At 37.8% G+C, this 21,506-nt stretch overlaps 1 protein-coding gene across 9 annotated transcripts in view; it reads left to right on the forward strand.

The window, feature by feature from the left end:
* The window catches only part of MCU (mitochondrial calcium uniporter), a 205,605-nt gene that overhangs the window by 150,193 nt on the left and 33,906 nt on the right, over nucleotides 1-21,506 (forward strand). For all 9 annotated transcript variants that reach the window (XM_042960467.1, XM_042960465.1, XM_042960468.1 and 6 more), the window contains one exon: nucleotides 3,933-4,002. In XM_042960467.1, coding sequence (XP_042816401.1) covers nucleotides 3,933-4,002 — 70 coding nt within the window. The remainder of the gene's footprint in view (nucleotides 1-3,932; nucleotides 4,003-21,506) is intronic.

Raw genomic sequence — 21,506 nt, forward strand, 5'->3', positions numbered from 1 at the left:
ACCCATTAGAAAATTCCTCATGACCAGTTAAGACTACATTTCTGGGGGAGGTTGAAACTGCAGTTAGACTATATATAAAGCTCTGGTTTGGGGAGTTGGCCTAAGTGACACCATTCAGGGCCTCTGGTTTTCTTTTTAAGAAAAGACCCAGATTTAGACCTTGGCTTTAGACCAACTGAAATAATTTTACAGTGTTTGTCTCTGATTTTTTAAATAAAGGGGATTGCCTTCACTTAAATAAAGGAACTACCTTTCTCTTTATTTTCCTTTCTTTTCTTTCTTTCTTTTTCTTTTTTTTCCCCCCTTTCTTCTGTTTTTTCCCCTTATGGTCTAGTGTCTAACTGGCTATGAATATTTTGAGGATATTGACAGGTTATTTAGACTTGACATTCTTCCCAAGTTGCTGACAGAAATGTGTTGCTGAGTTTGCTCTTCTGAACATTGAAAAGTGAGTGTAGGGGAAGTTGCATAATTTATGATAGTAGTAAAGAACTTTAAGTTTTGACTTGAATTTAATAGTTTGCTCTGAAGGCATGAGATGTCTTTTTAGAATACTAAAGTTTGATATTTTATTAGCTTGAATCTTATGACTTGGGAAAATTAAGTTACGGTGTTTTGTAGTCTGACTCTAACTTGATAATGCTAGCATTTTTCTTTTCTAAGGGTTAAGATTTAAGAAGTGGTTGTATTACCAGAGCAGATGTTGTACTTTAACTACAAGCCCCTGTTTTTCCTAGAAGTTCTCAAATTACTCATCAAAGATGTGGACTATCAGGATGCGCCTGGCTGAGTCAGTAGAGCATGCAACTCTTGATTTCAGGGTTGTGAGTTTGAGCCCCACTTTGGGTGTAGAGATTACTCAAAAAAAAAAAAGAAAAGAAAAGAAAAAAAAAAGAAAAAAAGATGTGGACTGTTTTGCACCAAAAGTATAAATCTGTCTTTTCTTTTCAAGGAGCTGTATTGGCACCAAATCGCTTTGTTCCCTTGGCATTGATATTGCCTAGAGATTTACTCTTTCTCTCATGATTTCTGCACATTTGGGTATTTGCTTTCTTAACCTTAATCTCCGTCTCTGCCTTTGAAATTTAAATGCATGAATAAATACATACCACTTGCCTGAATGTGTTTCTTTTTTAAACTTCTTGAGGGTTTTTTTTTTTTTAACTTTAAGCATCAGTCAAGAATTTATTAAAAGCTTTCTATCTTCTTGTGATTTATTAAGAATATTCAATTAAAACAGCAAAATATATTCAGTCTAGGGGAGTCATGGAATACAGTTTAGAATAGCAATACCTCTTTGGTCTCTAGCACTTACATTCCTCTCCTTGGTTTTTGTCTTTGCTTCGGTTTGGTTGGAATGTTGTTATGGTTGACACATTTGAAAGAAAAAGGGCAAGAGCAAAATCATTTTTGTTTCTATTGGCCTTATTAGACTATAAGGTATTAGAAGGTTTAAGAAAGGAAAGGACTTAATATGTGTGTTTGTGAACACTTCATAAGTAATATTTCATAATTACCAATATCATTATAGAAGTGACTGGGAAGGACTTTGGGAAAGTGATTTATCTCAGAACTACAGAGGCAGGGTTCTACAGCAAGAGTCAGCAAACATTTTCTTGAAGGGCCACATGATAAATATTTTAGACTTTCTGGGCCATAAAGTCGCTGTTCCAACTACTTAACTCTGCTACAACTCCTCAATTCTGCCACTGCAGTGTGAGAGTAGATGACTGAGCTATAGACTGGAAGTAAATAAATGGGCTTGGTTTTGTTCCAGTACAACTTTATTTACAAAAACAGGTGGTTGGCCTGCCAACCTATATTCTTTAGCAGCCTACAAATAATATTCATAAGCAACCATGTGTTTATGCAGTTCTTTGCCCCACAAAAACATTTTTTTATTGTCGAGGAGAACTTGCAAAATCATAAGGGAACAGAGGACTTCCCGTTTTAAAACGGCCCGTCAGATTATACATAAATATTTTCAGGTAATGCAATATGCCAGTTGGAATTTCCTTTAAGATACTCTGGGGGAAAAAACTAGATGGATATAGATGAACCAAATTTGACAAAATGTTGGTAAATATAGAAGTGGGTGATGATACATGGAAGAAATTCATCACACTGTGCTCTTTACTTCTTTGTATGTTCTGAAATGCCCATGTTAGAAAGTTGCTATTTAAGTAAATAATAGCCTGGTAAAGGCAGCAGTTTTTCCCTTCTCTTGAAATAACCTTAAAATAAGAAAGTGAATAAGAAAGCAAGCTCCATCTTTGCAACCAGAGAGATCTCTGCAATCCTAAAGCACAATATATGAAAAAAGGTTTACCAGACCTAATGAAGATAAAATGGGTATGTGAGAAGACCCTGAGAGATGAGATCTATGGTTCCAGATCCCCAACAAAGCCAAGAGAGCTCAGCTCTCCCAGAGAAGTGGTTGGCCTCAGTTTTTTCCAAAGCGGAGTTCAACACTAACCCTTTAACTAATACTTTCCTCAAAGAAACATTTATTTAGGGATTTTATGCCAATCCAAATAATTCTTTAATATGAAGGCAAAGACATTTTTTAACATGCCAAGTTTCAGAGAACTTTATTCTCATGAACCCTACTTCTACAGGATGAAATTCAGCCAACCAAGACATGAAAGGGGAAACTATAGTTAAAGTATTGGTAGTGAGCATAGAATCCATTGATCTATAAAATTAAGACATAGCCCCTGTGAATAAGAGGAGACTACTGTATTTACATTTTTAGTAAATGTCAGTCTCATATTTCTGCATGTTTTCCTAAGTGGGAAGGAGGTGGGAACTGAAGTTCACATGAAGGATGTAAAGTCTGTCATGCATCATGGTTGTGTTAAGGTATGTCTTGTCATAGAGTCCTAAATGATTTTTCTTTTAGGGCTCATGGAATGGAATATGATATCTGGCTCAGAGGCAGATATTGTGTTTTAGTCACTTAATGCCTTCCTTTAATACTTTCTGTGGCTGGGAGGGGTACCTGGGTAGCTCAGTTGGGTAAGCATTCGACTCTTGATTTTGGCTCAGGTCATGATCTCACGGTTTAGTTCGTGAGATGGAGCCCCACATGGGGCTCTGTGCTGACAGTGTGGAGCTTGCTTAGGATTCTCTCTCTCTCTCTCTCTCTCTCTCTGCCCCTCCCCCACTTGCACGGCATGTGCACTCACACTCTACCTCTCCGAAAATAAATAAATAAGCATGAAAAAAAATTTTTAAATACTTTCTGTGAATGGGAAAGTATACAAAGGGATAAATATAATCATTTGACAAGTCAGAAACATATTTAATATTCTTTTTGAAACTTAGTTTAATTGCGTGAAACTAAATTCCAGATCTAAATCTTAAATGACACTACTCTTTGAGAAGGTAGTAAGATTATGAGTGATTTCCTTCTTAAATTAAAAAAAGGAAATTATTAGGGACTCAAGGAGTGAGGCTCCCTGACCAAATTAAAAATGAAAGAAAAAAAAAAAGGGAAAGTGAACAGAAAGATGAGATTTCTACCCAATAACAGCAAATTCATGATACAACTACTTAAATAACTGGCTTACACCTAGTTATGAAGGCAGTACATGTGTAAACGCTAGCAAGAAAAGGAAGCACAAAAGCTTCACTTTTGACTGGATAGCCCTTAAGCAAATATTAAGTGTTTAAAAAGCAGATGAAAAAACAGTTTGTGTGATGTGTGTGTATGTAAATATGTTCGTGTAAAATCTTGAAAACAAGCCACAATGTTCATCACTGTTGTCTTAGGATGGTATGAGTTTGAGAGACTTCTTTAAAGTATATTTTTAAACTTTTCTACAAAGAATATGCATTGCGTAAATAACCAGAAAGTTATTTCTGTATGCACATAATTTCACATTTGTTTCTGTGTCCTGACAGTGGATGTGTCTTTTCGTGTTTTCTAGGTGCACCAAAGGCTCTCTTCCTGGCAGAATTTGGGAGTTGTTTATTGCAGTACTGTTGTGCCCTCTGATGGTGAGTTTTGGCAAATCCATTTTTTATGTCTATTTTCTTTTTCTTAACTTAGTGTTTCTCATTCTCTAACTAACATACAAATTTATATATCATACTCTTTCACTCCAGATGCACTTGGAGTCAGAGAGAGAAGCAGGGGGAGGCAATGCTAAAGAGAAATAAAATTTGAATGAAGATATAGTGAATTTAGAGGAGAAATCAGAAAGAAAAGCTAATAGGCCCATCCAGTTTTCATAGATCAGGGAATGTTATTATCTCATCTCTTCATCTATGTTTTAAAATTGGGGACAAAGGTAATGTGAAGATCACAGAAGCACCATCTTCAGTATTTCCTAACCACTGGGTCTTTATTCTGTGTATCGTGATCAAACTCTCCAGCCCCTTCATGTCATCAGGGCCTAGAAAGAAGCAATTCAAAATCTGCAACCTCCTGCCTGATTGTTTTTTTCTTCCCTGATGGTACTATCCTTCTTTGATGTGGGGAAGAATGAACCGATGCTTGGGGACCACATGCAGTCCTTTGTAAAAGTCCATAATGCTGCAAACTGACAACAGGACGGAGGCTGTTGTTACAGTAGTGGAGGGATATGTTTACAGCTCTTCTTGTCATTTCTCTCACTCAGTATTGGACACTCACAGTTTATATTATTTGCTTAATAGGGTTGAGTGTTAATATATTTCCTCTGTATAAAGTTTAGTTTGATAGAATTCTAATTTCAACCTTATAAACATTAAATTTATAGGCAAAGCAACCATCAAAAGAGCATCTAGCAAACTTAAAGACACCTAAAGCAACGAAATCTCAGCAGAATTTTTAGAGTCCTAGGATCCCCGTTATTGATCAGAATCGATATTTAGAGTGTTACCAGAACCCTCCCCCTCAAAGCTGTTTAAATTTAATGCAGCTGCTATTATCCTGTATGGAAGTATTTCAGCTACAGTTGTACTGGGATATCTAGATGAATATTATTCCAGGACATAAATGCTAGTAGGTTGACTGTATGTTGCATAAGGGGTTGAAGGCAATATTTTTGCAAAAGCTGAAGGGATACATACTTTAAAAGAAGTGTGGGTCCCCAAATTCCTACCAATACTATTGTCCTTCTTAAGAAAACCAATTCATATTAGTAATCAAAAAATAGAAGCACATAATTGGTTTAATGCAACTCATTGCCCATACTATCTGCAAATTATACATCTTTCTTATTTTTACTTCTAAGCTAATTTTACCCTAGGTCTGTATAGTGTATGAGAAAACTCTGCTTAATACATAGCTACTTCAATAGAGTTTAGCCAGCCGTCTCTGTGATCATTTACTGCTCTTAGTTGAGACTGCCGGATCATATTCTTTATCAAATCATTTTTAAAAAGTACAAAATCTAAAATACCACATTATATTTATATACCTAGTATATATGCCTAATATATACTACCTCTCAATAATTGCATGTTAATTATGTTGTTTGACCGATCTTCTATTTATGACTATAATGGCTCAGCTAACAGATATAAATTATTTTAAATGTTTAACCTTCTTACCAAAGCAATCTAAAGGTTCTTAGTTTTTCTTATGTCACAAATACTTTTAAAGATCTGGTGAAAGCTCTCTCTATATATCTGTATACATACATACACATAGGAAATTTTACACATAATTTCTTAATGATAAAGACTCCCTCAAACCAACTCATGGATTCCTCATCTCATGGCCCTCAACCTCAGATACATTGTATATAGGTGCACAGGTACGTACCCATATCTGTGCACATGTTCCCTTCTATGAGAGGCATTATGTTTAGAGGTTAAGTAAGAGACAAGCTTTGGAGTCAAGCAGATCTAGGCTTACATCCCAGTTTCACTATTTAACCACCTTATAACTTTAGGCAAGGGCATTAGCTTCTCAAAGCCTCTTTTCTCATCTGTGAAATGGAGATAGTAATAGTTATCACCTCTGAGAGAAAAACAACTTACCCTGCAGAAATAGTACTTATCCACCAGAACAACTTACTCTATAAAGAGTGCTTGTGGTAGTGTTAAAGACCTCTAATCTAAGAACCGAGGTTTGGGGCTTCTCATTTTAATTTCATTGTGCCCACATCCTCAACTATAAAACTACGCAAAATTTTTATGACTGTATTGTTTGTACCTACTTAAGATCTCCAAAGCCTTGTTTATACCTGCTTAAGATTTCCAAAGCCTTTAGGGCGTTCCTCTTCACATTAATGAAAGTTAAGGATGAGAGTAATTCTGCTATAGACAGGTTGAATGTATAATTTATCATCCAACCCAGGATACTTTTGAGAATGAAAAGGGGGCAACCAGAGTTTTCCTGACAGATTTTCATAGTGTAACCCAGGACGTATTGTCCCCTAAGCTTTTGGGAAAGTGTCAAGGGTGAGCTAGCATAAGAACAAGGAAAATAGCACCTTCTAGCTGCCTTCCTTTCTCTATCCAGAATGTGATGCTACTCAGTTAACCCTGTTTTGAGAATTGTGGTAAGAGTTGTGTTTATTTTGTAGTTAACAAAAGATGTAAGATTTTCATACAATAGAGAGCAAATAACTTTTGTAATAAAGGGCTATTGAAAATTCCTGTTTAATAATAAATAACCATCTGTTTAATCAACCCAAGTATAGATAACATATAAATTCTTTTTTTATTTTTTAAAAATATTTTTGAATGTTTATTTTTGAGAGAGAGAGAGAGAGAGAGAGAGAGAGAGAGAGAGAGAGAATGAGCAGGGGAGGGGTAGAGAGAGAGGGAGACACAGAATCCGAAGCAGGCTCCAGGCTCTGAGCTGTCAGCAGAGCCTGACACGGGGCTCGAACTCACGAGCCGTGAGATCATGACCTGAGCCGAAGTCGGACACTTAATCAACTGAGCCACGCAGGTGCTGCTGATAACATATAAATTCTTAATCTAAGGTCTGTGGATGGTTTGGAGAACTAAATATTGCCCCAACTTTCTTCTTTGGTTTTTGTCCTGTTATGTTTGTAAATTTAAAAAAATTTTTTTTAATTTTTAAAAAATGTTTATCTTGAGAGAGAGAGAGCAAGCAGGGGAGGGACAGTGAGAGAGAGAGAGAGAGAGAGAGAGAGAGAGAGAGAGAGAGAGAGATATCCCAAGCAGGCTCCACACTGTCAGTGCAAGCCCAGTGCGGGGCTGAATCCCACAAAGGGTGAGATCATGACCTGAGCCAAAACCAAGAGTTGGATGCTTAACTGACAGCCACTTGGGAACCCCTGTCCTGTTCCTTTTTTTTTTTTTTTAAGCTTCATTGAGATATGTTTTACATATCCTAAAATTCACCTGTCATTTCATAGCATCATAACAATCCAGTGTTAGACTACTTCCTTCACCCCTAAAAGTTCCCTGGTTCCTGTTTTGCAGTCATTCCCTTCTCCCACCTTGTGCCCCAGGCAATCACTAATCCACTTTCTGCCTCTAATAATTAAATCTTGTCCAAAAATGTCATATGAATGGACTCCTACATGTAGCTTGTTTTATGTTATCATAATGCTTTTGAGGTTTATCCCTGTTATAGGGTGTTGCAGCTCTTTCCTTTATTTTTATTGCTGAGAAGTATTTTGGTATGGAAATATCACATTTTGTTTATTCACCAAATGAAAGATATTTGGGTTGTTTTCCATTTTGGCCTGTTCATACTGCTGGTATCAACATTTGCCTGTAAGTCTGGGTGAACATATGTTTCCGTTTCCTTTGGGTACTTAGTGGAAAGTAGGGTTATATGGTATATGCTTAGCTTTTTAAGAAATTGCAAAACTGTTTTCCAAAGTGGCTGTACCACTTTGCATTCCCACCAGCAACATGTAAGTGTTCCAGTTTCCCTATATCCTCCCCAACGCTTATTTGAATCAATCTTCTTGATTATAGATATTTTAGTGGATATGTAGTATTATTTCATTGCATTTCACTGATGACTAATGATGTTGAGCATCTTTTTATTTTATTTTTTTATTTTAGAGAGAGTTTGCGCGAGCGGATGAGAGGGGGCAGAGCAAGAGACAGAATCTTAAGCAGGCACCGCGCTCAGTCCCATGATCCCCTGGGATCATGACCTGAGCTGAAATCAAAAGTCAGATGCTCAACTGACTGAGCCACCCAGACGCCCTGTTGAGCATCTTTTAATGTGCTTATTAACCATTCAAGTATTTTCTTTGGTAAAGCATCCAAATTTTTGTCCATTTAAAAAAGTTGACCACCTTAGTCGTGATTTATAAGGATTCTTTATATATTCTAGAGCTTTTCCTGTTGCTTTTCAAATAGTTTTGGGGAAAAAAAGGATTTGTTTGAGTCATCTTACTAATGGCCACTTTTTATACACATTTGGAAATTCTGTCTTTACTGTCATCATCATATTGAGGGCACAAACTACCCCACCACTGTGTTTCATTCCAACTGTTTAAAAACTTGACAACAAAAAAGAAATGAAACCGATGAAACCACTTAATCGCCAAAGATGCTAGAACACAAAGCTCTGGGGTCTTAATATGGCAGAGTTGTCACCAACCTAAAGATGAAGTTGGGAATGCTGAAACAGACTATAGGTTTCCATTTAAAAAATATATCTTACAGTTTGGACTTTTTGTTTAAGTAGAAGTTTCAGTTAGGAACTACCAAAATGTGATTGCACTTGTTCTATCACAAAACCCTTTTTTGTAAGCTTCTATAAAAATTGACTTTCACATTGCTGAGAAAAGCTGCCACATGAAATTGGAAAGACCTTTAAACTTTATGTGCTGACAGTTTTGAACTGGCTTAGCTTAGAGTAGAAGCAAATTTGTCAAATTTCAGATGATGTCATCCAATCTAGGACTGCTGTCAGTTATTCCAATACTTTGAAGTAAGTTTTGAATGAATTGGAAACTATCCCATTTCCCTTCAGAATACAACTTGATGAAACTACTGATTTGCTCTAAAGCCTTAGTTCCTACTTTTTGTCTGTTAATAAGCATGCTGACACAATCAAAAAAAATCTCAAATATGTGTGATTCTCTTACGGAAATTAGAAAATCTGTTAATGTTAATGGCTGTAACCTTCTTTGGGAGATTGTTAAATTTCTTTGCCAAAATAACTACCAGAAAAAAATTTTTTTTGATGCTAAGGAAGATCTTGGTACTCTCTGCACAGATGGTACATCTTCCAAGCTTAGTAACATGCATATTTATATTGCCTTAGAGAAGAAAGGAGCCCCACCCATTGTAATAATGCACTGGGTGTTGTTGGTTTTTTTTTTTTTTTTTCCACTTGCACATACTGGCATTGAAGGCTTTTCCCAGAGTCCTAAAAGAAGCCTTGCCTGCTACCACAGAAGTAGTCACTATCATAAGATGATTTTATCAAAATAGAAAATTTTTCTTTGCTTGGTTAAACTTTTGACAGGAGTTTTGCTTTTTACTTATTTTTATTTATTTGTTTTTTGAATTTTTTACAATCTAAATCCAAGTTAGTTAACATATAGTGTAATAATGATTTCAGGAATAGAATTTAGTGATTCATCATTTACATATAACAAGTGCCATTTACATGCCAACAAGTGTCCTCCCTGATGCCCCTTGCCCATTTAGCCCATTCCCCCACCCAACACACCTCCAGCAACCCTCAGTTTGTTCTCTGTATTTAAGAGTCTGTTATGGTTTGTCTCCCTCTCTGTTTTAATACTATTTTTGCTTCCCTTCCCTTATGTTCATCTGTTGTGTATCTTAAATTCCACATATGAGTGAAATCATATACTTGTCTTTCTTTGACTGACTTATTTCAGTTAGCTTAATGCACTCTAATTCCATCCACATTGTTGCAAATGGCAAAATTTCATTCTTTTTGATTGGCAAGTAGTACTCCATTGTGTATATATACCACATCTTCTTTATCCATTCATCAGACAATGGACATTTGGGTTCTTTCCATACTTTGGCTATTGTCGATAGTGCTGCTTGTAAACATTGGGCTGCATGTGCCCCTTCAAAACAGCATACTTGTATCTCTTGTATAAATACCTAGTAGTACAATTGCTGGGTCGTAGGGTAGTTCTACTTTTAATTTTTTGAGAACTTCCATACTGTTTTCCAGCGTTGCTATACCAGTTAGTATTCCCACCAACCGTGCAAAAGAGATCCTCTTCCTCCACATCGTCGCCAACATCTGTGGTTGCCTGAGTTGTTAATTTTAGCCATTCTGACAGGTGTGAGGTGATAGCTCACCTATGTGAGCTTATGGTTTTGATTTGTATTTGCCTGATGATGAGTGATGTTGAGCATTTTTTCCTGTGTCTGTTAGCCATCTAGGTGTCTTCTTTGGAAGTGTCTATTCAGTCTTTTGCCCATTTCTTCACTGGATTGTTTTTTGGTGTTGAGTTTGATAAGTTTTGGATATTAACCCTTTATCTAACATGTCGTTTGCAAATATCTTATCCCATTCCATTGGTTACCTTTTAGTTTTGCTCATTGTTTCCTTCTCTGTGCAGAAGCTTTCTATTTTGATGAGGTCCCAGTAGTTCATTTTTGCTTTTGTTTCCCTTGCCTCCAGAGACGTGTTGAGTAAGAAGTGGCTGCGGGCAAGATCAAAGAGGTTTTTGCCTGCTTTCTCCTCGAGGATTTTGATGGCTTCCTGTCTTATGTTTAGGTCTTTCATCCATTTTGAATTTATTTTCGTGTATGGTGTAAGAAAGTGGTCCAGGTTCATTTTTCTGCATATCGCTGTTCAGTTTTCCCAGCACCATTTGCTGAAGAGACTGTCTTTACTCCATTGGATACTATTTCCCGCTTTGTCAAAGATTAGTTGGCCATACGTTTGTGGGACCATTTCTGAGTTCTCTATTCTGTTCCATTGATCTGTGTGCCTGTTTTTGTGCCAGTACCATTCCATCTTGATGATTACTGCTTTGTAGTATAGCTTGAAGTCTGGAATTGTGATGCCTCCAGCTTTGGATTTCTCTTTTAGGATTGCTCTGGCTATTCGGGGTCTTTACTGGCTCCATACAAATTTTAGGATTATTTGTTCTAGCTCTGTGAAGAATGCCGGTGTTATTTTGATAGAGATTTTAGGAGTTTTGCTTTTTAAGAGAAGAGAAAATTTAGTTAAAGGAAGAGTTTACTTATGCCTTGATTTATTTGGAAATATTTGGGACTTTATGAATGAGCATAATCTTCCAATTCAAGACCTTTTGGTCATTATTATGAATTTGGTAGAAAAATCATGAATTCTTTTAACCGAGTTGTAGCTCTGAAGTTGGTAATTAGAAATAGACAACCCTGTGAATTTTCCAACTGCGGGGGTAGGGAGTTTCTCTGAAGTCTACTCACGAATGGAAAGCTTTGTCAGTTTCTCTACAAGAACTGAAAAACCTCAGAGCTCTTGAAGATTACTTCCATTCAGAAACCTTAAAATTGAATTTTGGATTTATAATCTTCTCACTTTTGATACTGCATCAAAATAGTGATATGAATTCAATTCTAAGAGTCTTAGAAAATTCTTAAGTTCCTTGCACACACCTATCCTACCATCATCATCTGCCAAAGGGAGCTGTGATTACATTTACCATATCTTTCTCAGAGTCTCAGAGTGTTCACAACTTCTTTTCACAAAAACAGAAAGGCACAACCTTTTAGATATCAAAGATGATATTCTGGTTAGCCATGACTTCTTTACGTGACTTTATGTGACTTCTTTATTCAAGCCAAGCAATAGCAGCCTTGTAATTGAAATGGTTTTTTATATAGTATTAAAGTTTATATTTTATTTAACTTGTACAATTTTGTTTTATCTCTTTAAAAAATAAGAAATGGCCATTAATTTTGGGTTAAAATGAGGAAAGTCAGTTTTTTGTCAACATTTATTTTAAAAATATGTCAGTGTAGTAGTCTGCTTGGGCTGCCATAAAATAGCATAGGCTGAATGGCTAAAACAACAAAAATTTATTTTTTTCCCAGTTCTGGATGCTGGAAGTCTGAGGCCAGAGTACCAGCATGGTCTGGTTCTGGTAAGAACTCTGTTAGCTTGCACATAGCCACCTTCTCTCTGTGTCCTCACATGGTGGGGACTGGAGAGAGCTCTTACCTTCTTATAAATCCACAGTCCTATCAGATTAGGACCCCACCTTTATGACCTCATTTAACTTTAATTACCTCCTAAAGACCCATCTCCAGATAGTCACACTGAGATTTAGAGCTTTAACCTATGAATTTGGGCAGGGAGACACAATTTAGTCTGTAGCAGACAATATGAAGGAAATCAGTTTCTGATGCAATAAAATAAATTATATCTAAAATTTTTATGTATAAATTGTTTGAATTTTTTCAGGGAATAAGGCTATAGGAGGAATCCATACCCTTATCAGTGTCTCAAAGAGGTCAATTATCCAAAAATACTAAGGAACATGGAATTGGTTTATATAGCAATAACTGGTTTCCTTCTTGTTGTCCTCAGTGGAACAAGTCACTTTTGTTTTCTTGAGATTTAAAGGAATGATTGGAAATTTTCCATGGATGTATTACATGCTTTTAGACTTTGGGTTTTAAGACCTTAGTTTTTAGGAAAATCAAGAGAAACTGTTAAAGCAGGCATTTTTTTCATATATTCTCATTGAATCTTCTCTGCAGCCCTATGAGGTATTAGAATCCCTACACTGTGAGGAAACTGAGGTACAGTTATATTCAGTAACATGCCCATGGATTTGAGGTATCTCCTGTGGTAGAACTTGAGGACTATCAAATCTGAGATTCCAAAACCATGCTTTTTCTACTGCACTCCACTGTCTATACTTTAGGATTGTATTCTGTTTATCATCCAGAAATTAAAGTGGATCAAGGATCAAGGTTTAATAAAGTTACTTCCATAGCAGCACCACCAAAAACATCAGTTTTAAAAGGAAAAAATGTTACAGTACTATATTAGGACAGGATTTCATTTTTACAAAAGCAAAAGAAAATTTTAATTCTCAGTAGAGTGAGTGCACGAATGGAAAGAAAGGGAGGGGATGACCTTTTACTTAGCACAAATGGTTTTGACATTTCTGAGAAATATTTTCATGAACTCATTTTAAAAGAACCTGAATTAACAAGAAGTACCTAGGTTGTACAACTATTTAGCATCAGACTGATAACACCATGTATAAAAAGATGATTTATAACTTTGTATTTTTCCAACTTTTACTATTTAAGCCCCATAATAACTCCACAAAAATTGTACATAGTTTACAGAAATTACCTTGTACAAATACTGATTCACCCAAGGTACAAAATGAAATACATAGTTGATGTGATTAAAATGAATTTATACTACTGGTTAGAAAGAAACAACTGGATTTATCAAGCTACTTAAGTTATGATTATATAATTGGGCTTTCTTATATTGCCATGGAAAATTATTTACTACGTAAAATTTACAAGTTTTCAACATAAGTATTCTTCAAATGCTGTTAATATGTGACAGACTTAGTATATTTAATATATTATGAATAATGTAAAGAAAATTTCAATAATCTATTTTTCATAGTTAAATAGATTCTTCTGAGATTATTGTGAAGCAAGCACATTTTGTTTATACATGTTAATTATTGATATCAAAGATATTTTTGCCACAATGTATAAGGAAGGGCCTTATTATCACCAAAATAATATTTAGTTTACTCTGTTAAATGGTAATCTTACGTTTTGTCTAACGTATAATTTAATGAAAAAACCTATGGGCTTTTGGAATTGTATTTATGAACATAGAAGTGAGTATTAAAGATAAATTGTGTGAAGCTATCTAGGCATGATACTAGTAAAAAAAAATCTGTAAAACATATATTAAGAAGAGTAAACTCTATTGAATGACACAAAAGAAGATAATAAATGCAGAGTTATGACATGTTAACGAATGTGAGGACAACACTGTAAAAATTGTCAGCTTCCCCCACATGAATTTATAAACTCCAGTGCAATGCTAATCTAAACTAAACCCCAACAGGAACTGCTGAATTTATTCAAAACTTCATATGAAAAAAGAAAACTACACAAATACCTAAAATAAATTTGGAGCGGAAAAGGGGGGAAGGTTTGCCTCAACTACGTATTAAGATGTATTTTTAAAACTGTAATAATCAAAACAGGTTGAGGAAAGATTGTAGAGTCAGATTAGAGAAACCTTGCATGTACGGGAATTTGACATGTGATAGAATTAACATTGTACATCAGGAGAAAAGGGAGACTATTCAATAAATGCGGCTGTTATAGTTGACTTCTTACCTCACAAAGGTAAATTCCAAATGGCATAAGGAGTAAAATGTGAAATGCAGAGCTCTAAAAGGAAAAGAAAAGTTGGCCACATTTATATTGGAAACTAAAAACAAGGAGGGCTGCTAACTTTCTTAGCCTTCTTTTTATTTACAATAAAGAAGAAGAAAATCTGTTTTTTTTTTCCAGGGATAAATAAATTGTGGTATATTCATAAATAAAATTCTACATAGGACTTTAAGTTAATGATCCAGAAATCTGATTCAATTTGGATAAATGTCAAAGCATTATTGAGCATAAAAGGCAAGTTGTAGAAAGTTGAATATAGTGCAACCATTTATGTAATGTTTAAATACACGCAAGAACCATGCCATATTTAGTTATTTAACACCACGTAGCAAATTACGGCAATATTTAGTGGCTTAACAATAATATCCTGTATTATCTCATGTTTTATGGATTTGGAACTCGGGAGCAGTTTAGCTGGGCAATTCAGAATCTCATAAAGTTGCAATCCCATGCTCGCTGGCACTGCAGTCGTCTGAAGGTTTGACTGAGGCTGGAGGGTTCGATTCTAAGATAACTCACAATATGAGCTGAGAAGTTGGTACTGGCTCTTGGTAGGAGATTCCACTTCTTTTTTTTTTTTTTTTTAATATATGAAATTTATTGTCAAATTGGTTTCCATACAACACCCAGTGCTCATCCCAAAAGGTGCCCTCCTCAATACCCATCACCCACCCTACCCTCCCTCCCACCCCCCATCAACCCTCAGTTTGTTCTCAGTTTTTAACAGTCTCTTATGCTTTGGCTCTCTCCCACTCTAACCTCTTTTTTTTTTTCCTTCCCCTCCCCCATGGGTTTCTGTTAAGTTTCTCAGGATCCACATAAGAGTGAAACCATATGGTATCTGTCTTTCTCTGTATGGCTTATTTCACTTAGCATCACACTCTCCAGTTCCATCCACGTTGCTACAAAAGGCCATATTTCATTCTTTCTCATTGCCACGTAGTATTCCATTGTGTATATAAACCACAATTTCTTTATCCATTCATCAGTTGATGGACATTTAGGCTCTTTCCATAATTTGGCTATTGTTGAGAGTGCTGCTATAAACATTGGGGTACAAGTGCCCCTATGCATCAGTACTCCTGTATCCCTTGGGTAAATTCCTAGCAGTGCTATTGCTGGGTCATAGGGTAGGTCTATTTTTAATTTTCTGAGGAACCTCCACACTGCTTTCCAGAGCGGCTGCACCAATTTGCATTCCCACCAACAGTGCAAGAGGGTTCCCGTTTCTCCACATCCTCTCCAGCATGTAGTCTCCTGATTTGTTCATTTTGGCCACTCTGACTGGCGTGAGGTGATATCTGAGTGTGGTTTTGATTTGTATTTCCCTGATAAGGAGCGAACATCTTTTCATGTGCCTGTTGGCCATCCGGATGTCTTCTTTAGAGAAGTGTCTATTCATGTTTTCTGCCCATTTCTTTACTGGGTTATTTGTTTTTCAGGTGTGGAGTTTGGTGAGCTCTTTATAGATTTTGGATACTAGCCCTTTGTCTGATATGTCATTTGCAAATATCTTTTCCCATTCCGTTGGTTGCCTTTTAGTTTTGTTGGTTGTTTCCTTTGCTGTGCAGAAGCTTTTTATCTTCATAAGGTCCCAGTAATTCACTTTTGCTTTTAATTCCCTTGCCTTTGGGGATGTGTCGACTAAGAGATTGCTACGGCTGAGGTCAGAGAGGTCTTTTCCTGCTTTCTCCTCTAGGGTTTTGATGGTTTCCTGTCTCACATTCAGGTCCTTTATCCATGTTGAGTTTATTTTTGTGAATGGTGTGAGAAAGTGGTCTAGTTTCAACCTTCTGCATGTTGCTGTCCAGTTCTCCCAACACCATGTGTTAAAGAGACTGTCTTTTTTCCATTGGATGTTCTTTCCTGCTTTGTCAAAGATGAGTTGGCCATACGTTTGTGGGTCTAGTTCTGGGGTTTCTATTCTACTCCATTGGTCTATGTGTCTGTTTTTGTGCCAATACCATGCTGTCTTGATGATTACAGCTTTGTAGTAGAGGCTAAAGTCTGGGATTGTGATGCCTCCTGCTTTGGTCTTCTTCAAAATTACTTTGGCTATTCGGGGCCTTTTGTGGTTCCATATGAATTTTAGGATTGCTTGTTCTAGTTTCGAGAAGAATGCTGGTGCAATTTTGATTGGGATTGCATTGAATGTGTAGATAGCTTTGGGTAGTATTGACATTTTGACAATATTTATTCTTCCAATCCATGAGCAGGGAATGTCTTTCCATTTCTTTATATCTTCTTCAATTACCTTCATAAGCTTTCTATAGTTTTCAGCATACAGATCTTTTACATCTTTGGTTAGATTTAATCCTAGGTATTTTATGCTTCTTGGTGCAATTGTGAATGGGATCAGTTTCTTTATTTGTCTTTCTGTTGCTTCATTGTTAGTGTATAAGAATGCAACTGATTTCTGTACATTGATTTTGTATCCTGCAACTTTGCTGAATTCATGTATCAGTTCTAGCAGACTTTTGGTGGAGTCTATCGGATTTTCCATGTATAATATCATGTCATCTGCAAAAAGCGAAAGCTTGACTTCATCTTTGCCAATTTGGATGCCTTTGATTTCCTTTTGTTGTCTGATTGCTGATGCTAGAACTTCCAGAACTATGTTAAACAACAGCGGTGACAGTGGGCATCCCTGTCGTGTTCCTGATCTCAGGGAAAAAGCTCTCAGTTTTTCCCCGTTGAGGATGATGTTAGCTGTGGGCTTTTCATAAATGGCTTTGATGATGTTTAAGTATGTTCCTTCTATCCCGACTTTCTCAAGGGTTTTTATTAAGAAAGGGTGCTGGATTTTGTCAAAGGCCTTTTCTGCATCGATTGACAGGATCATATGGTTCTTCTCTTTTTTTTATTAATGTGATGTATCACGTTGATTGATTTGAGAATGTTGAACCAGCCCTGCATCCCAGGAATGAATCCCACTTGATCATGGTGAAGAATTCTTTTTATAAGCTGTTGAATTCGATTTGCTAGTATCTTATTGAGAATTTTTGCATCCATATTCATCAGGGATATTGGCCTGTAGTTCTCTTTTTTTATTGGGTCTCTGTCTGGTTTAGGAATCAAAGTAATACTGGCTTCATAGAATGAGTCTGGAAGTTTTCCTTCCCTTTCTATTTCTTGGAATAGCTCGAGAAGGATAGGTATTATCTCTGCTTTAAACGTCTGGTAGAACTCCCCTGGGAAGCCATCTGGTCCTGGACTCTTATTTGTTGGGAGATTTTTGATAACCGATTCAATTTCTTCGCTGGTTATGGGTCTGTTCAAGCTTTCTATTTCCTCCTGATTGAGTTTTGGAAGAGTGTGGGTGTTTAGGAATTTGTCCATTTCTTCCAGGTTGTCCAATTTGTTGGCATATAATTTTTGATAGTATTCCCTGATAATTGTTTGTATCTCTGAGGGATTGGTTGTAATAATTCCATTTTCATTCATGATTTTATCTATTTGGGTCATCTCCCTTTTCTTTTTGAGAAGCCTGGCTAGAGGTTTGTCAATTTTGTTTATTTTTTCAAAAAACCAACTCTTGGTTTCGTTGATCTGCTCTACAGTTTTTTTAGATTCTATATTGTTTATTTCTGCTCTGATCTTTATGATTTCTCTTCTTCTGCTGGGTTTAGGCTGCCTTTGCTGTTCTGCTTCTATTTCCTTTAGGTGTGCTGTTAGATTTTGTATTTGGGATTTTTCTTGTTTCTTGAGATAGGCCTGGATTGCAATGTATTTTCCTCTCAGGACTGCCTTCACTGCGTCCCAAAGCGTTTGGATTGTTGTATTTTCATTTTCGTTTGTTTCCATATATTTTTTAATTTGTTCTCTAATTGCCTGGTTGACCCACTCATTCTTCAGTAGGGTGTTCTTTAACCTCCACGTTTTTGGAGGTTTTCCAGACTTTTTCCTGTGGTTGATTTCAAGCTTCATAGCATTGTGGTCTGAAAGTATGCATGATATAATTTCAATTCTTGTAAACTTATGAAGGGCTGTTTTGTGACCCAGTATATGATCTATCTTGGAGAATGTTCCATGTGCACTCGAGAAGAAAGTATATTCTGTTGCTTTGGGATGCAGGGTTCTAAATATATCTTTCAAGTCCATCTGATCCAATGTATCATTCAGGGCCCTTGTTTCTTTATTGACCGTGTGTCTAGATGATCTATCCATTTCTGTAAGTGGGGTGTTAAAGTCCCCTGCAATGACCACATTCTTATCAATAAGGTTGCTTATGTTTATGAGTAATTGTTTTATATATTTGGGGGCTCCGGTATTCGGTGCATAGACATTTATAATTGTTATGTCTTCCTGATGGATAGACCCTGTAATTATTATATAATGCCCTTGTTCATCTCTTGTTACAGCCTTTAATTTAAAGTCTAGTTTGTCTGATATAAGTATGGCTACTCCAGCTTTCTTTTGGCTTCCAGTAGCATGATAAATAGTTCTCCATCCCCTCACTCTCAATCTAAAGGTGTCCTCAGGTCTAAAATGAGTCTCTTGTAGACAGCAAATAGATGGGTCTTGTTTTTTTATCCATTCTGATACCCTATGTCTTTTGGTTGGCACATTTAATACATTTACATTCAGTGTTATTATAGAAAGATACGGGTTTAGAGTCATTGTGATGTCTGTATGTTTTATGCTTGTAGTGATGTCTCTGGTACTTTGTCTCACAGGATCCCCCTTAGGATCTCTTGTAGGGCTGGTTTCGTGGTGACAAATTCCTTCAGTTTTTGTTTGTTTGGGAAGACGAAGACCTTTATCTCTCCTTCTATTCTAAATGACAGACTTGCTGGATAAAGGATTCTCGGCTGCATATTTTTTCTGTTTAGCACACTGAAGATATCGTGCCAGTCCTTTCTGGCCTGCCAAGTTTCAAAAGAGAGATCAGTCACGAGTCTTATAGGTCTCCCTTTATATGTGAGGGCACGTTTATCCCTTGCTGCTTTCAGAATTTTCTCTTTATCCTTGTATTTTGCCAGTTTCACTATGATATGTCGTGCAGAAGATCGATTCAAGTTAGGTCTGAAGGGAGTTCTCTGTGCCTCTTGGATTTCAATGCCTTTTTCCTTCCCCAGTTCAGGGAAGTTCTCAGCTATAATTTCTTCAAGTACCCCTTCAGCACCTTTCCCTCTCTCTTCTTCCTCTGGGATACCAATTATGCGTATATTATTTCTTTTTAGTGTATCACTTAGTTCTCTAATTTTTCCCTCATACTCCTGGATTTTTTTTATCTCTCTTTCTCTCAGCTTCCTCTTTTTCCATAACTTTATCTTCTAGTTCACCTATTCTCTCCTCTGCCTCTTCAATCCGAGCTGTCGTCGTTTCCATTTTGTTTTGCATTTCGTTTAAAGCGCTTTTCAGCTCCTCGTGACTGTTCCTTAGTCCCTTGATCTCTGTAGCAAGAGATTCTCTGCTGTCCTCTATACTGTTTTCAAGCCCAGCGATTAATTTTATGACTATTATTCTAAATTCACTTTCTGTTCTATTATTTAAATCCTTTTTGATCAGTTCATTAGCTGTTGTTATATCCTGGAGATTCTTCTGAGGGGAATTCTTCCATTTGGTCCTTTTGGATAGTCCCTGGAGTGGTGAGGACCTGCAGGGCACTTCCCCTGTGCTGTGGTGTATAACTGGAGTTGGTGGGCGGGGCCGCAGTCCGACCTGATGTCTGCCCCCAGCCCACCGCTGGGGCCACAGTCAGACTGGTGTGTGCCTTCTCTTCCCCTCTCCTAGGGGCGGGATTCACCGTGGGGTGGCGTGGCCCGTCTGGGCTACTTGCACACTGCCAGGCTTGTGGTGCTGGGGATCTGGCGTATTAGCTGGCGTATTAGCTGCCAGGCAAGGTGCATGGGGGCAGGAGGGGCAGGCTTAGCTCGCTTCTCCTTAGGTGATCCACTTCAGGAGGGGCCCTGTGGCAGCGGGAGGGAGTCAGATCCGCTGCCGGAGGTTTGGCTCCGCAGAAGCACAGACTTGGGTGTTTGCACGGAGAGAGCAAGTTCCCTGGCAGGAACTGGTTCCCTTTGGGATTTTGGCTGGGGGATGGGCGAGGAAGATGGCGCTGGCGAGCGCCTTTGTTCCCCGCCAAGCTGAGCTCTGTCGTCAGGGGGCTCAGCAGCTCTCCCTCCCTTTGTCCTCCAGCCTTCCCGCTTTCTGAGCAGAGCTGTTAACTTATGACCTCCCAGACGCTAAGTCGCGCTTGCTGTCGGAACACAGTCTGTCTGGCCCCTCCGCTTTTGCCAGCCAGACTCGGGGGCTCTGCTTGGTCGGCGAGCCGCCCCTCCGCCCCAGCTCCCTCCCGCCAGTCCGTGGAGCGCGCACCGCCTCGCTGCCCTTCCTACCCTCTTCCGTGGGCCTCCCGTCTGCGCTTGGCTCCGGAGACTCTGTTCTGCTAATCCTCTGGCGGTTTTCTGGGTTATTTAGGCAGGTGTAGGTGGAATCTAAGTGATCAGCAGGACGCGCGGTGAGCCCAGTGTCCTCCTACGCCGCCATCTTCCCTCTAGGAGATTCCACTTCTTCTCAATGTTGGCTTCTCCACAGGGCTGCAGGTTTGTCCTTGTGGCTAATGGGTTCCCTCAGAGCATGTGATCCAGAAGAGCAAGACAGAAGCCACACAGTCTTTTATGGCGTAGTCTGGGAAGTTACACACCATCACATCTGCTGTATTCTACTGATTTTACAGACCAGCCCTGATTTGATGTGGGATGCGACCATACAAGGATATGAATACCTAGAGGCAAGGATCATAGAAAACCACCTCAAAGGCTGGCTTCCACTATACTATATACTGTATACTAAGCTGTGTCTCTGTGTGTGTTTGTCTGCCTGCCTGCCTGCATGTATGTATATCATGAATGAGACTGCTAAACACCAAATACCAACTTCAAGATAGTGGTTTTCTGTGGAAAAAGAAAGATTACCCTGCTTGAGTATGGATAGTTTTTTGAACAGGAGCAAGGCTGGAATGATGTAGGGAATTCACTTACAATATAGCTGATAGAAGAAAGGTGGTGGTGACCTGGACTAAGAAGATGGTGGTAATGCAGAGAATTAGAAGGATTAGAGTTGTTTAGAAAATAGAATGAAAGGACATGGTGACTGATTAGATAGGAGGGATGTCATGTTCTCGTTCTAAGTAGTCAGGTATATCATACAATTTTCTGGATTGGGCAAAAGTTAAATAATGGTGCTGACTGAGA

The sequence above is a fragment of the Panthera tigris genome, chromosome D2 (genome assembly GCF_018350195.1).
Source record: "Panthera tigris isolate Pti1 chromosome D2, P.tigris_Pti1_mat1.1, whole genome shotgun sequence".
Classification (NCBI taxonomy): domain Eukaryota; kingdom Metazoa; phylum Chordata; class Mammalia; order Carnivora; family Felidae; genus Panthera; species Panthera tigris.